Below are 16,619 nucleotides of genomic sequence, written 5' to 3' on the forward strand. Positions count from 1 at the left end.
TCTTTGTATTTCTGTGGTGTCTGTAGTGATTTTTCCTTTCCCATTTTGGACTCTGTTTATGTGAGTAGACTCTCTTTTTTTTCTTGATAAGTCTGGTTAAGGGTTTATTTATTTTGTTTATTTTCTCAAAGAACCAGCTCTTGCTTTCATTGATTCTTTCTATCGTTTTATTCTTCTCAATTTTATTTATTTCTGCTCTAATCTTTATTATGTCCCTCCTTCTACTGACTTTGGGCCTCAACTGTTCTTTTTCTAGTTTCATTAATTGTGAGTTTAGACTGCTCATATGGGATTGTTCTTCTTTCCTGACGTAGGCCTGTATTACGATATACTTTCCTCTCAGCACGGCCTTTGCTGTCTCCCACAGATTTTGCGGTGTTGAATTATTGTTGTCATTTGTCTCCATATACTGCTTGATCTCTGTTTTTATTTGGTCATTGATCCATTGGTTATTTAGGAGCATGTTGTGAAGCCTCCATGTGTTTGGGATTTTTCATTTTCTTTGCATAATTTATTTTCAGTTTCATACCTTTGTGGTCTGAGAAACTGGTTGGTACAATTTCAATCTTCTTGAATTTACCTAGGCTCTTTTTTGTGGCCTAGTATATGATTTATTGTTGAAAATGTTCCATGTGCACTTCAGAAGAATGTGTATTCTGCTGCTTTTGGGTGTAGAGTTCTGTAGATGTCTTTTAGGTCCATCTGTTCTAATGTGTTTTTCAGTGCCTCTGTGTCCTTACTTATTTTCTGTCTGTTTGATCTGTCCTTCAGAGTTAGTGTAGTGTTGAAGTCTCCTAGAATGAATGCACTGCATTCTATTTCCCCTTTTAATTCTGTTTGTATTTGTTTCACATATGTAGGTGCTCCTGTGTGGGGCGCATAGATATTTATAATGGTTATATCTTCTTGTTGGATTGACCCTTTTATCATTATGTGATGTCCTTCTTTGTCTCTTGTGATTTTCTTTGGTTTGAAGTCTATTTTGTCTGATATAGGTACTGTAACTCCTGCTTTTTTCTCCCTATTAGTTGTGTGAAATATCTTTTTCCATCCCTTCACTTTTAGACTGTATATATCTTTGGGTGTAATGTGAGTCTCTTGTAGGCAGTATATAGATGGGTCTTGTGTTTTTATCCATTAAGTGACTCTATGTCTCTTGATTGGTGCATTCAGACCATTTACATTTATGGTGATTATCGATAGCTATGTACTTATTGCCATTGCAGGCTTTAGATTTGTGGTTACCAAAGGTTCAAGGTTAACTTCTTTACTATCTGAGAGTCTAACTTAACTCACTTAATATGCTATTACAAACATAATCTAAAGGTTCTTTTCTTTTTCTCATCCTTTTTCTTCCTCCTCCATTGTTTATATAATAGGTATCATATTCTGTATTGTTTGTCTATCCCTTGATTGACTTTGGGGGTAGTTAATTTAATTTTGCATTTTCTTAGTAATTAGCTGTCCTACTTTCTTTACTGTGGTTTTATTACTTCAGGTAACAGCTATTAAACCTTAGGAACACTTCCATCTATGGGATTCCCTCCAAAATACACTGTAGAGATGGTTTGTGGGAATTAAATTCTCTCAGTTTTTTGCTTATCTGGAAATTATTTAATACCTCTTTCAAATTTAAATGATTTTCTTGCTGGATAAAGTAATCTTGGTTTGAGGCCCTACTGCTTCATTGCATTAAATACATCATGCCATTCACTTCTGGCCTGTAAGGTTTCTTCTGAGAAGTCTGATGATAGCCTGATGGGCTTTCCTTTGTAGGTGATCTTATTTCTCTTTCTGGCTGCTTTTAGTAGTCTGTCTTTATCTTTGGTCTTTGTCGTTTTAATTACTATATGTCTTGGTGTTGTCTTCCTTGGGTCCCTTGTATTGGAAAATCTGAGTGTCTCCATGGCCTGAGAGACTATCTCCTTCCCCACATTGGGGAAGTTTTCAGCAATTACCTCCTCAAAGACACTTTCTATCCCTTTTTCTCTCTCTTCTTCTTCTGGTATCCCTATAATGCAAATATTGGTCCGTTTGGATTGGTCACACAGTTCTCTCAGTATTCTTTCATTCTTAGAGATCCTTTTTCCTCTCTGTGCCTCAGTGTCTTTGTATTCCTCTTCTCTAGTTAGTATTTCACTTATTGTCTCCTCCACCATATCTAGTCTGCTTTTAATACCCTCCATTGTGTTCTTCAGTGATTAGATCTCCAACTGGAATTCATTCCTGAGTTCTTGAATATCTTTCCATACCTCCATGAGCATGTTAATTATTTTTGTTTTGAACTCTCTTTCAGGAAGATTCATGAGTTCAATGTCATCTTTCTCAGGAGTTGTATTAATAATTTAACATTGAACCAGGTTTCTTTGGTGTTTCATATTTGTATATGGCACCCTCTAGTTTCCAGAAACTCTACTCTCTGGAGATGCTCAGAACCTGAAGCAATGTCGAGAGTTTCAGGGGAGTGGTATTGGTGCCTGGCAGGAGGAAAGAGCTGTTTCCTGCTTCCCGGCTGCTATGCCTGTCTCCACTGCCTGAACCAGTGGGCTGATCATACAGGTATAATCCTCTATGCATTGCATTTGTAGTTGCTGTAGACAGATCTTCCTTCTGGATGGCCTAATGCCAGGGTAGGTTTTGCCAGTTTGCAAGCCAGGTGGGGCTTGCTGTGAGAAAGACGAATTAGGCTGCGTATCATGGAGGGGGTCCTTGGAGCTGTGTAACCAGCCAGGGAGCTGGAGCACCTGAAAATTGTGAAAGCTCCCAACATGCTGGGCAGAGTGCACCCAGACAATTTTGTCTACCTGTCCTTTCTCCTGAACAGTAAGCTCTGTGAAATCCTTGCCCCTTTTACAACCCTCTTGCTAAGAGCTTCCTTGTTAGGAATTCTCTCAGACTGCCCACCTTTCTTTTGTCCCAGATCAGCCTGATATGGATCACTGCTTTCTACAAGTGGCTGGAATCTCAGTCTCTCCAGGAATTCTGTCTGTCTTAGCTTTCCACACCCCTAATCATGAGAGTATCATGAAAACACCATGAAATGCAGGTTTGTGCTCCCAGAGCACATCCTGGAGTTAGGTATTCAGAAGTCCCAGGCCTCCACACCCTCCCTGGTCTGTTTCTCTTCTACTCACCAGTAGAGGAAGGGCTTGGGTCCCACCAGGCCACAGCCTTGGTATATTACCCGGTTCTGTGAGGCCTGTTCTTTTCCCCAGGTGTATGCAGTCTGGTGAATCCCTCTTTCCTGTTGCTCTTTCAGGATTAATTGTATTAATGCTATTTTCATATTATATGCTGTTTTAGGAGGAAGCCTCTGTCGTACCTCTCATGTTGCCATCTTTAATCCTACATTAAATGATTCTTGCATCTCAAAAAATACTGTAATGTTATGAATACTGCTGATCTGTGGACCACACTTTTATACTATCACCTTTCTTTACCATCCAAGACTCTATAAGAGCACTTTATCTTGTCAAGGTCTCTTTAAGTGTGTTGTTCATGACAGAATTCGGTATTCCAGGCAGTGTCTCATCAATTAAAACTCTAATATCTCATTTATTCTGGTATCTACATTCTCAGTTAAAGTGCAGTTTTGTGAATATTGACTCACAGTCTATTTTCCAACAAAAATTCTGAGCCATTTTCACATGTTAAACCATATATATGCTTTCTGTACTGATATACTTGGAATTGTCTTTTTTGACCCAAGTTGTAGCCTTACATTTACACCTGCTAAAATTAACCATTTAGTTCTTTATTTTCCTTTTATCTATCTATCTATCTATCTATCTATCTATCTATTTATCTATCTATCTATCTATCTATTTATTTATTTTTGGTATCATTAATAAACATTTACATGAACAACACTGGGGTTACTAGATTCCCCTCATTATTATGTTTCCACCACATACCCTGTTACAGTCATTGTCCATCAGTGTAGTAAGATGCTATAGAATCATTACTTGTCTTCTCTGTGCTATACAGTCTTCCTCGTGGCACACCTCCACCCCCACATTATGTGTATTAATCTTAATGTCCCTTTTCCTCCTTATCCCACCCTTTCCATCAGTTCTCCCCAGTCCCTTTTCCTTTGGCAACTGTTAGTCCATTCTTGGGTTCTGTGAGCCTGCTGCTGTTTTGTTCTTTCAGTTTTTGCTTGTTCTTATACTCCACAGGAGAGTGAAATCATTTGATACTTGTCTTTCTTTGCCTGGCTTATTTCACTGAGCATAATACCCTCTAGCTCCATCCATGTTGTTGAAAACAGTAGGATTTGTTTTCATCTTATGGCTGAAAAATATTCCATTATGTGTATGTACCACATCTTCTTTATCCATTAATCTACTGGTGGACACTTAGGTTGTTTCCATTTCTTGGCTATTGTAAATAGTGCTGCAATAAACATAGGGGTAAATATGTTTTTTGAACTGGGTTCCTGCATTCTTAAGGTAAATTCCTAGGAGTGGAATTCCTGGATCAAATGGTATTTTTATTTTTAGTTTCTGAGGAACTTCCATATTGCTTTCCACAATGGTTGAACTAGCTTACATTCCCACCAGCAGTGTAGGAGGGTTCCCCTTTCTCCACATCCTTGCCAACATTTGTTGTTGTTTGTCTTTTGGATGGTGGCCATCCTAATTGGTCTGAGGTGATAGCTCATTGAGCTTTTAATTTGCATTTCTCTGATGATTAGCGATTTGGATTGGAGCATCTTTTCATGTGCCAGTTGACCATCTGAATTTCTTCTTTGGAGAAGTGTCTGTTCATATTCTCTGCCCATTTTTTAATTGGGTTATTTGCTTTTTGTTTGTTTAGGTGCATGAACTCTTTGTATATTTTGGATGACAACCTTTTATCAGATTTGTCATTTATGAATATATTCTCCCATACTGTAGGATGCCTTTTTGTTCTACTGATGGTGTCCTTTGCTGTACAGAAGCTTTTTAGTTTGATATAGTACCACTTGTTCATTTTTGCTTTTGTTTCCCTTGCCTGTGAAGATATGTTCATGAATAACTTGCTCATGTTTATATTCAAGAGAGTTTTGCCTATATTTTCTTCTAAGAGTTTTATGGTTTCATGATTTACATTCAGGTCTTTGATCCATTTTGAGTTTACTTTTGTGTATGGGGTTAGACAGTAATCCAGTTTCATTCTCTTACATGTAGCTGTTCAGTTTTGCCAACACCAGCTGTTGAAGAAACTGTCATTTCCCCATTGTATATCCATGGCTGCTTTATCATATATTAATTGACCATATATGCTTGGGTTAATATCTGGATTGTCTATTCTGTTCCATTGGTCTATGGGTTTGTTCTTGTGCCAGTACCAAATTGTCCTGATTACTGTGGCTTTGTAGTAAAGCTTGAAATTGGGAAGCAAGATACCCCTGCTTTATTCTTCCTTCTCAAGATTGCTTTAGCAGTTCAGGGTCTTTTGTGGTTCCATGTGAATTTTAGAACTATTTGTTCCAGTTCATTGAAGAATGCTGTTAGTATTTTGTTAGGGATTGCACTGAATCTTTACATTGCTTTAGGCAGGATGGCCATTTTAACAATATTAATTCTTCCTACCCAAGAGCATGGGATGAATTTCCATTTATTAGTATCCTCTTTAATTTCTCTTAGGAGTGTCTTGTAGTTTTGAGAGTATAGTTCTTTCACTTCCTTGGTTAGGTTTATTCCTAGGTATTTTATTCTTTTTGATGCAATTGTGAATGGAATTGTTTTCCTGATTTCTCTTTCTGGTAGTTCATCTTTAGTGTGTAGTAGAGCAACAGATTTCTGTGCATTAATTTTTTATCCTGCAACTTTTCTGAATTCAGATATTAGATCTAGTAGTTTTGGAGAGGAGTCTTCAGGGTTTTTTATGTACAATATCATGTCATCTGCAAACAGGCTCAGTTTAACTTCTTCCTTAAAAATTTGGATGCCTTTTATTTCTTTGTGTTGTCTGATTGCCATGGCGAGGACCTCCATTACTATGTTGAATAAAAGCAGGGAGAGTGGGCATCCTTGTCTTGTTCTCCATCTTAGAGGAAAAGCTTTCAGCTTCTCACTGTTAAGTATGATGTTGGCTGTGGGTTTGTCATATATACCCTTTCTTATGTTGAGTTACTTCCCTCTATACCCATTTGGTTCAGAGTTTTCATCATGAATGGATGTTGAATTTTGTTCAATGCTTTTTCAGCATCTATGGAGATGATCATATAGTTTTTGTGCTTCTTTTTGTTGATGTGGTGGACGATGTTGATGGATTTTCAAATGTTGTACTATCCTTGCATCCCTGTAATAAATCCCACTTCATCATGGTGTATGATCCTCTTGATGTATTTTTGAATTCAATTTGATATTTTGTTGAGTATTTTTGCATCTGTGTTCATCAGGGATATTGTGTAGTTTTCTTTTTTTGTAGTGTCTCTGCTTGGTTTTGGTATTAGAGTGATGCTGGCTTCATAGAATGAGTTTGGAAGTATTCCCTCCTCTTCTATTTTTTGGAAAACTTTAAGGAGAGTGGGTATTATGTCTTCTCTAAATGTTTGATATAATTCAGTGGTGAATCCATCTTGTCCGGGGGTTTTGTTCTTGGGTAATTTTTGATTGCCAATTCAATTTTATTGCTGGTAACTGGTCTGTTTACATTTTCTGTTTCTTCCTGTGTCAGTCTTGGAAGGTTGTATTTTTCTAGAAAGTTGTCCATATCTTCTAGGTTGTCCAGTTTGTTAGCAATAGATTTTCATAGTATTCTCTAATAATTCTTTGTATTTCTGTGGTGTCTGTCATGATTTTTCCTTTCTCATTTCTGATTCTCTTTATGTGTGTAGATTCTCTCTTTTTATTAATAAGTCTGGCTAGGGGTTTATCTATTTTGTTTATTTTATCAAAGAACCAGCTCTTGGTTTCATTAATTTTTTCTATTGTTTTCTTCTTCTCAATTTTATTTATTTCTTTTCTCATCTTTATTATGTCCCTCCTGCTGACTTTGAGATTCATTTGTTCTTCTTTTTCCAGTTTCAATGATTGTGAATTTAGACTCTTCACTTGGGATGTTCTTACTTCTTTAAAAAGGCCTGGATTGCTATATGTTTCCCTCTTAGAACTGCCTTCCCTGTGTCCCACAGAAATTGAGGCATTGTGCTGTTGTTTTCATTTGTCTCCATATATTGCTTGATCTTAGTTTTAATTTGGTCACTGATCCATTGATTATTTAGGAGCATGTCATTAAACCTCCATGTGTTTGTGTGTCTTTTTGTTTTCTTTGTACAATTTATTTCTAGATTTACACCCTGTTATCTGAGAAGATAGTTGATACAGTTTCATTCTTTTTGAATTTACTGAGGCTCCTTTTGTGGCCTAGTATGTGGTCAGTTCTGTAAAATGTTCTGTGTACTCTTGAAATAGAATGTGTATCCTGCTTCTTTTGGGTAGAGAGTTCTGTAGATGTCTGTTAGGTCCATCTGTTCTAATGTGTTGTTCAGTGCCTCTGTCTCCTTACTTATTTTCTGTCTGGTTGATCTGTCCTTTAGAGAGTAGTGTTGAAGTCTCCTAGAATGAATGCATTGCATTCTATTTCTGCTTTTAATTCTGTTTGTATTTGTTTCACATATATAGGTTCTCCTGTGTTGGGTGCTTAGATAGCTATAATGGTTATATCCTCTTGTTGCATTGACCCCTTTATCATTATGTAATGTCCTTCTTTGTCTCTTGTAACTTTCTTTGTTTTGAAGTCCATTTTTCTGATTCAAGTACTGTAACACATGCTTTTTTCTCCCTATTAGTTGCATGCAGTATCTTTTTCCATCCCTTCACTTTTAGTCTATGTATGTTTTGTGTTTGAAGTGAGTCTCTTGTAGGCAGCATATAGATGGGTCTTATTTTTGTATCCATTCAGTGACTATGTCTTTTGATTGATGCATTCAGACCATTTATCTTTAGGGTGATTATTGATAGGTGTGTAATTATTGCCATTGCAGGCTTTAGATTCATGATTACCAAAGGTTCAAGGGTAACTTCCTTACTATCTAAGAGTCTAAATTAACTCACTTAGTATGCTATTACAAATACAATCTAAAGGTGCTTTTTTTCCCCTTCCTTTTCTTCCTCCTCCATTATTTATATATTAGGTATCACATTCTGTACTCTTTGTCTATACCTCTTTATTACCTCTGGTGACAGATATTTAACCTTAGGAACACTTCTGTCCATAGCAGTCCCTCCAAAATACACTGTAGAGATGGTTTGTGGGACGTAAATTATCTCATCTTTTGATTATCTGGAAATTGTTTAATCCCTCCTTCAAATTTAAAAGATAACCTTGCCAGTGAAGTATTATTGATTAAAGGCCCTTCTGCTTCGTTGTGTTAAATACATCATGCCACTCACTTCTGGCCTGTAAGGTTTCTGCTGAGAAGTCTGATGATAACCTGGTGGGTTTTCCTTTGTATGTGATCTTATTTCTCTCTCTGGCTCCTCTTAATAGTCTATCCTTATCCTTGATCTTTGCTATTTTAATTATTGTATGTCTTGGTGTTGTCCTCCTTGAGTCCTTTGTGTTGGGAGATCTATGTGTCTACGTGGTCTGAGAGACTATCTCCTTCCCCACATTGGGGAATTTTTCAGCAATTACTTCTTCAAAGACACCTTCGATCCCTTTTTCTCTCTCTTCTTCTTCTGGTACCCCTATAATACTAATATTGTTCTGTTTGGATTGGTCACACTATTCTCTCAATATTCTTTCATTCTTAGATATCCTTTTATATCTCTGTGCCTCAGCTTCTTTGTGTTCCTCTTCCCTAATTTGTATTTAATTTATTGTCTCCTCCACTGTATCTAATACGCTTTTAACATTGTGTTCTTCAACAATTGAATCTCCATCCTAAATTTGTTCCTGAGTTCTTGAATATTTTTCTGTACCTCCATGAGCATGTTAATAATTTTTATTTTGAAATCACTTTCCGGAAGATACATGAGATTGATATCATTTGAATCTTTCTCAGGTGATTCATAATTTTGCTTTGAACCAGATTCCTTTGATGTTTCATAATTTGTCTGTGGTGCCCTCTAGTGTCCAGAAGCTCTACTCTATGGAGCTGCTCAGCCCCTGGAGCAATGTCGGGGGTCACAGGGAAATGTTGGTGCTAGTGGGGAGGAAAGTTCAGTTTCCTCCTTTCTGGATGCTATGCCTGTCTCCACTGCCAGAACCAGTGGTCCAAATACACAGGTGTAAGCCTCTATGCTTTGTGTTTGTAGCTGCCATAGGCCGGGCTTCCTTCTGGCTGGCCTGATGCCATGGCAGGGGTTGCTGGTTTGCGAGCCTGATACAGGCTAGCTGGGGAGAAGACTCAGCAGCCTGCATATCTTAGTTGGGGGCCTTGGAGCTGCGTAGCCAACCAGGGGTATGGAATGCCTGAAGATGGTTTAAGCTCCCAACCTGCTGGACAGAGTGCACCTGGACAATTTTGTCTACATGTCCTTTTTCCTGAGTAGTAAGCTCTGTGCAATCCTTGCCCCTTTAACAGCCCTCTCACTTTTAGGAAGTTTCTCAGACTGCCCACCCATATCTGCCAGATATGAATACCTGTTTTCCATAAGCAGCTGAAATCTCCATCTCTCCAGGTATTATTTAGCTTTCCAACCACACTAAATCACAAGGGCACCATGCAATATAGGCTCATGCTCCTGGAGCAGGTCTCCAGGGCTAGGTTTTCAGCAGTTCCAGGCCTCCACTTCCTCCCTGCTCTGTTTCTCTTCCTCCTGCTGGTGCGCTGGGGTGGGGGAAGGCCTTGGGCCCCACCAGGTCACAGCTTTGGTACGTTATACTGTTCTGTGAGGTCTGCTCTTTTCTCCCGGTGTATACAGTCTGGTGCAGCCTTCTTTCCTGTTGCTCTTTCAGGATTAGTTGTATTAAATTATATTTTCATATTCTATGTAGGTTTAGGAAGAGGTCTCTATCTCACCTCTCACACAGCCATCTTTAATCCCCTTATCTCAACCATTTAGTTTTTGTTTATTATTCTAACACAATTAAAATCCTACAGAAATTCCTGTTTTGCTTACACATATACTTGTTTTTCTTTCCAGTGTATGTCTCAGCTACTTTGATGAGCATGACTTCTGCATCATTTGTCAAACCTAGAAATATATACTGCCTAGAACATGGTGCAGGGTTGAGATCTTTGGTGGGCCTGCAAAGTGTCTTCAGTACTACAACAGAAATTCATCATCATTATCTTTTGGATGGAGTTATTTTGTTACCTACTGAGCTACCTATTATCCTTGCATTCAATTTAAATTATTTTATTTTTTCCAGAAGCCTTCGCATTTGCTTTGCCATTATAACATGTCATACTACCTATCTTGAGAACTGTGTTTATTTCTCAGAAGCTTATTTTAAGGGAGGGACTGACAAAGAGCATTCAGAGTGAAGGGACCGCGGTGGTAGGTGCTGTGAAATAAAGTAATGATAGTATCTTCACATATGGTTCGGAGATTCTCACTTAACTGTATTGTAAGTATGCTCAGAATGCATAAAGAATTAACCAAGTGTTAACTGTTCATTTAAAACAATCATATGACAGCACAAATGTTATCTTTACTTCCATTTTGCCTTTTTAACATCATTGTCTAAAGGTGCTATATTATATGAAGGTCCCACTGGGTGGCCCAAAAGCCTGTCTCAATCCTTTGTTACTCAAAGAAATCTCTTTTGAAGTGCCTGTCCTTATCCTGGTAATTTCCTCATTTTGGTTGTGGACTACTCTATTTCCACCAGATCATCATATGTCAATGTTATAAATTTGATTTGAGCAGTTCTCCATTATTATGATTACCAACTTCCAATCTCTACTGAAGATTTCAGTTTAACTTTTTAATGAATTTACTTATAATCAGCAAGAGACTGGCCCAAATGTTTGGCAGAAACAGACCCTAGTCTTAAATGGAGAAAATTATTTTGAGAGCAGATTAATTATAGATGTTATTTGTAAGTATTTTTATGCTATGATAACTTGTGCTTTCTTACACAATTCCTTTAAAACTCTGAGGACCTGATCAATGGATAATAGGATAATGACTACTAACCCTCACTAACCTTCCACAGAAGTATGCAAGTGTAACATCATGTTAGAAAAGGACCTGAAAATTTTTCTCACTGTACCTCAGTAATATTTGGGTCATTGATTACTATTACTCAGAACATAATAAAACTCAAAGGTTTTAGCAGTAGCGGAGCCTAGTTTGAGGACAATAACTTACTTCTTAAAGCAGTGTGCGGCGGTGAGCAGCCAAGTATCACTGATCAAGGTGGCTCCACACTGGTGTATGTTGTTACGCTGCAGGGAAGCTTGCCAAGGCCAGGCACCCTTGGCCGCAATGCTGCCAGACATTATTCTGTTGACTATTAATGGAACAACTCGTTTACCACAACCTGAAAGAGATGAGATCATTAAGTTATAAGAAATGTCTCTATAATTTTTGATTCAGAGAGCGTAATAAGGTAATGCAATGTAAAGGTTGATTCTATCATTATATAAACCTGTATAATATTAATATCTATCCTCTGTGATTCCTTGACATACCACAAGGTGTGTGTCCTAAGGACTTTTGGTGTCAATTACCTAGATGTCCTTGGAGTTCCTATTGAGATTATTATTTCCCAGTTTTAGATGATTCAGCAGTGTTACTTTGAAGTGAAGTTCTCAATAGAAGAACTGGGCAGACAAGAAATTACCCATTTCTTGGAATTCCTTTTCCCATATATTTTTCTGAGTGACTAGTTCCTAAGGTGTGCATGGGTTAATGTAGCATGACTGGTTTCCCACTCTTTAGGATGGAACCGTCCATGTTTCCACATAAATATCTAATTTCATTATTGGTGGGAATGAGTATGTACTCTTATTATGTGCATCAGATCAGAGAATACTTTGCTGTTTAGTATTCCTGCTAAGAATTAAGCCTGTTCAGAGCATGGTTCTAACCAAAGAATATATGGTACATTCAGTTCTTGTCCCAATGAATTAGGTATTCAAAAGGAAAACTCATTTTGCTGATCACACTCCAGCTGTGGCAGTCATTTCAGAAATCTCCATCACTCTACCATTACCATTCTTCTCATCCAGAGGGCTATAAATCTTCCCAGATCATCTCCCTGCCTCCAGTCTTGCTCCTCTAACCCATTCTTTACACTGAAAACTGAGTGATTTTTCTGATATGTATAAAACCTTTCAGTGACTTCTCATCATCTTTCTAAAAATGAGGGGTTTCAGGGAGGTTCTAGTCCTTGGTCGCTGTCAGTCACACCCCTTTCTCATACCTCCCAAACCCCATTCTATTTCAGCCACAACGACATTTTTCAGTTACAAAAAGTGACCATATTTTTGCTCTTCTCATGACATTTTATATACTACTCCCCTTGCCCAGGACCCTCTTCCCATGTGTCACTCAATGAATGGCCTGTCCTTTCCCCTGTCTCAGGGATCATTTTCTGAATCCACAAGATCAGGTTAGCTGACTCTGTGATTGACTCTCATAGCACGATGAACTGTCTCTGTCACTGCAGTTATCACACCATTTTAACATTTCCTGACTTCTTTATTTTTTACTCTACCTTTAAACTTCTTATTTTAGAAGAGGAATCGTGTCTTGTTAACAATGGTATGCACTTTCTGGCACTTGATAGATACCTTCTGGCACATGATAAATGTTACAAATATGTCTATTGAATAAATGAATAAAAATTTTTAGTGTGTTTGTAAGACACAGAGGTAAATGCATAGATACCTTTGGTCAAATTTTTCACCACTTTTATGAAAATCTTTCAAAATTTAGGCCACAGTGATATGAAGTGAGTGAGTGAGTGGACAATGTGTTAACTATGAAGATGAGTGTATTAAGCACATTTTTTAGGTCAGTCACAGATAATAGGGTCTATCTCCTCTCCATTTATCACTTTCTCATTATTTTACTTCTCAACAGAAAGAACATTTCATAACATTTAAAAAAGTTAGAAAAGCAAGTCCATTTATTCAAAATCAGAAATAAATAATTTCTTCAAATTGCCCCCAAATTTCTACCATGTAAAATGTTTTTCTTGAAAATGCTGAAAAGATTGGTTTCAGAATTTAAAAAAGCATTTCTGTTTATTTCTCAATTGTTATTTTCTCCCCAGAAAATGTGGGCCATGGGTGGGAAATTATAAGCTAATGTTTGAAGAGATTGTTCTTTCTGATGTGGCAATTGAACTTGTTTTATAAGCTAACTAGACTTACATGCTTGGACAGTTAGCTTCCCTGTTGATGAGCTCATTTCTGAAAAACAAAATAGAATAAAGAATGATAATTCGATATACTCCTGGTTGGTCACAATGACCAGAAATTATCAAAAGATATTGATCATATATGGATTCTAGATAGTTGAACATATAGACCAGTCAGGTGAATGGCTACCTGATATAACAGGATAAGTGTACAAATTTGTAGAGTTATTTGCAACCTCTGAATAGGTAAATAATACCTCAGGCAGTGTGTGATGAAGGCACAAATAGTGGATGATCAAGACACACAAATAGTTTGTATTAATATAGAACAGTGGTTTTCCAATGGTATAGGATAAAGCCTCTTTGGATTTCACTTCAGAAGATAAAGTGGGAAAGAGGGAGCAAGTAAATGGGATCTGCAGGCTCAAACCCAGCCCCAACCAGAACACGTCTGCTTTCATCTCTTCTGCTTATTTAAGGTTTCACATAAGCCTTTCTTTGGTCAAAGGGTTTAAGAATGGAAAAAGCTTTGAAAACTCCCATGTAAACTATATTTAACATATGTCTAAAATATAGTTTGTACATTACCAAAATGATTTTTTTCTGAAGAATAAGCTATTGTGTATTTTTATCCAATATCTGCTGAATATTGGTAAAGACCAATTATTGGACAGAATCTAAGACTGAATTCTGTCAATTTCCAACAAAGTCAGGAATCTGATAGAGGAAACAAACACTTAAACTTATGTTGGTGGAAGGTTGTGTGAAAACTGTGATGCTTTTCAAAATAAAAATGTCCTACTGAGCAGAATGAGGATAAACTGTTTTACTTATTTCTAGTGCCATGTTCTCAGACTCATATTCTCTGCATCTAACTTCCCATTGTGCAAAATAGGAATGTTCCTTTCTACTCACCTTCTTTAAATCCTACTTGGGAAACTAATTTAGTGATAATGAGCTCTGCAAAGTGGGAGTTTTGAAAATATCCAATTCAAGGATACCCTTAAATGCATGCCCAAATCATTATATGGTGAAGAATCAATTGCACACAGACTCTCAGTGTTTACTCTAAGGAAGGAATGCAATTTTCTATCAAGTGTAGTTTTAAAGTAATAAATTTCCTGTTTCATTTTTCAGAAACTAATTTGATGTGCACCATATTAATAATGCATTAAGATGGACAATATTATATGTTAAAAATCTTCAGTTAAAACTTCTTCAGTTTAGTTTGAGCAAGATGCAAATCACCCCTTTCCAGAAATGATACTGGGTTAAGCATAATGGTTATAGTTAGATTTTTAAGGATTCCATTTTTAGGGGGTAAACTACCTATACACAAGTAACTAGCTCTTGAAGATCAAATATTTTTGTAATTTTGATAAAATATTTTTATCTTTTATGTCTAGGAGTGAAAAGAAACATTAACATCTTAGTCTTGAAAATGACCCTCTACCACACTTCTGAGTTAGGAATAATTTAGTATTCAGGGCTCTGCATGCTGCATAACATGAGACTGGAACTACACCAGCTAAATTCAGGCAATGGGCTCCTCTTCCACATTCACGGTGTTTGCAATGCAAATAAGTAAATTTTAGCTTTGCTTTGATGCATTGAATTAAAAGAGACCCCCATTTCATAGTTATTTCTCAAACAAAACACAGATTCTTGATAAATTATGGATAACTCTTAGGCTGCAGAGTTATTTCTAGACTTGGTCTAGTATTTTGACCATTTCCCATTCATTGAGAGTCCCCACAGTTAAAGCTCCACATTTCTGGAGAGCAATGTTTTTGCCAATGAGAATTGCCTTGAAGATTCTTTTCACAAAAATGGGCCTTTCTTTAAGTGCTAGTAAAAACTGCTCATTTTACATTTGGAAATTTGGAAACCTTCAAAGTTCTAGCTTTGTCTATTTCCAGTCACTCACTCACATTGATACTTTCAGGTTTCCAAAGCCCATGCACAATTTATTTGCTTTCTAAGTCATAATAGCCTCTATGTTCCATATTTTATTTTCTGTCTTGTATATTTTCATTGTATTTCTATGATTTCAGGAAGAAGAAACATCATTATTGCAATTTTACAGATGAGGCAAAGGCATGGGCCAATTACTTGAGTGGTCGTTCAGTGACTCAGTGGATTTAGAATTAGGTAATTCTCAAATCAGGTACTCCATCAGCACATCCTATCTCTTAATCTACTGCAGCCATTGAAATAAGCCGCACCTCACAAAGAGACTGTAAGAAACAAAAAGGCCAGGCAACTGGTGATCATTTCATGCTTCGTTTCTTGTTTCAGATAGATCGGGCATTTAAATTTCTGACAAATTAACTAGTTATTGAAAATTACATAGAACACATCATGTAACTTATCAGATTTGTCAAAATTTTGCAACCTTGATTCATTTGTTTGCTCATTGAACAAAGAAGGAGGATTAAATCCTTGACAGGTTCTTCCCTCCCGGGTTGGGAGAGGTCCCCAGCTTTACTCCCTGAGTAGCTAGCCGACTCTTTGTCACATCAGCAAACTCCTGCCCATCCCATTCCCTCAAATTTTCACTTCCTGGTAAGGTTTTCTCTTGAAAAGTCAGTCAGACCCTTACAAGGGCAGGGCATCCTGTTTCACATCTAGTATTAATCACTTCTCTTCTGTTGACTTTCTTAAGCCTGGTGTCCATTGGAATTTGTAGGGAAAATCAGCACTTGTCTGCAGGAAGTAGATGCCTGTGGAAACAGCTTGATGTACAAAGGCAAAGAGGTTTCTGTCTAGCTGGACTCCTCTAGCCTTTAATATGCTAACATAAAGGATGATTTTCCAAGAGATGAATATCATAGATAGAATTTCCAAAATGTGTTTGACCACAGAACCCTTTTTTCATAGAGCCTCTCAAGAAATTAGAGATCTAGATTTGAATTTTAGCACCTTCTAATTATTAGAGTCCTTAACTTGCTTGCCCTTCTTCACATCTATGACAGTGGATTTCTCTACTTTAAGGAATATAGAAATTAGATAGTGCATGTAATGGGCATAGGGAAGGGCCTTGGTAAAGGTTGATTTTTTTTTTAGAGAAGTGACAATGGTATAATGGTTCCAGTGATTTTTTTTGTAGTTTGGTGACTTTGAAAGCATTATTTATAAGATGGCTTTAGTGGCTCCAAAGTTGTTTTACTATTCTTGCAAATGCCTATAGGCAAAAAGTTAACAAAAACGTCATAATTTCATTATATACAGAAACTATCCATATTTTAAAAGGCAACAAATGAGTTTATGTGTGAGGACGGTCCCACCCAGGAGCTGTTGCTAAACACTTGGTATTTTTCATTTCCTTAGTCATGGAGGCAGTGGCTGGGTCAGATCACCTCGCT

General features: G+C 37.2%; 1 protein-coding gene across 1 annotated transcript in view; it reads right to left on the minus strand.

Annotated features, from left to right (window-relative positions):
- The window catches only part of LOC118928681 (transmembrane protease serine 11A), a 59,079-nt gene that overhangs the window by 12,831 nt on the left and 29,629 nt on the right, over window positions 1-16,619 (minus strand). Inside the window, exons 6-7 of the mRNA XM_036918145.2 lie at window positions 13,268-13,306; window positions 11,256-11,427 (exon numbers count right to left, since the gene is read on the minus strand). Coding sequence (XP_036774040.2) covers window positions 11,256-11,427; window positions 13,268-13,306 — 211 coding nt within the window. The remainder of the gene's footprint in view (window positions 1-11,255; window positions 11,428-13,267; window positions 13,307-16,619) is intronic.

This window comes from Manis pentadactyla, chromosome 5 (genome assembly GCF_030020395.1).
Source record: "Manis pentadactyla isolate mManPen7 chromosome 5, mManPen7.hap1, whole genome shotgun sequence".
Lineage (NCBI taxonomy): Eukaryota > Metazoa > Chordata > Mammalia > Pholidota > Manidae > Manis > Manis pentadactyla.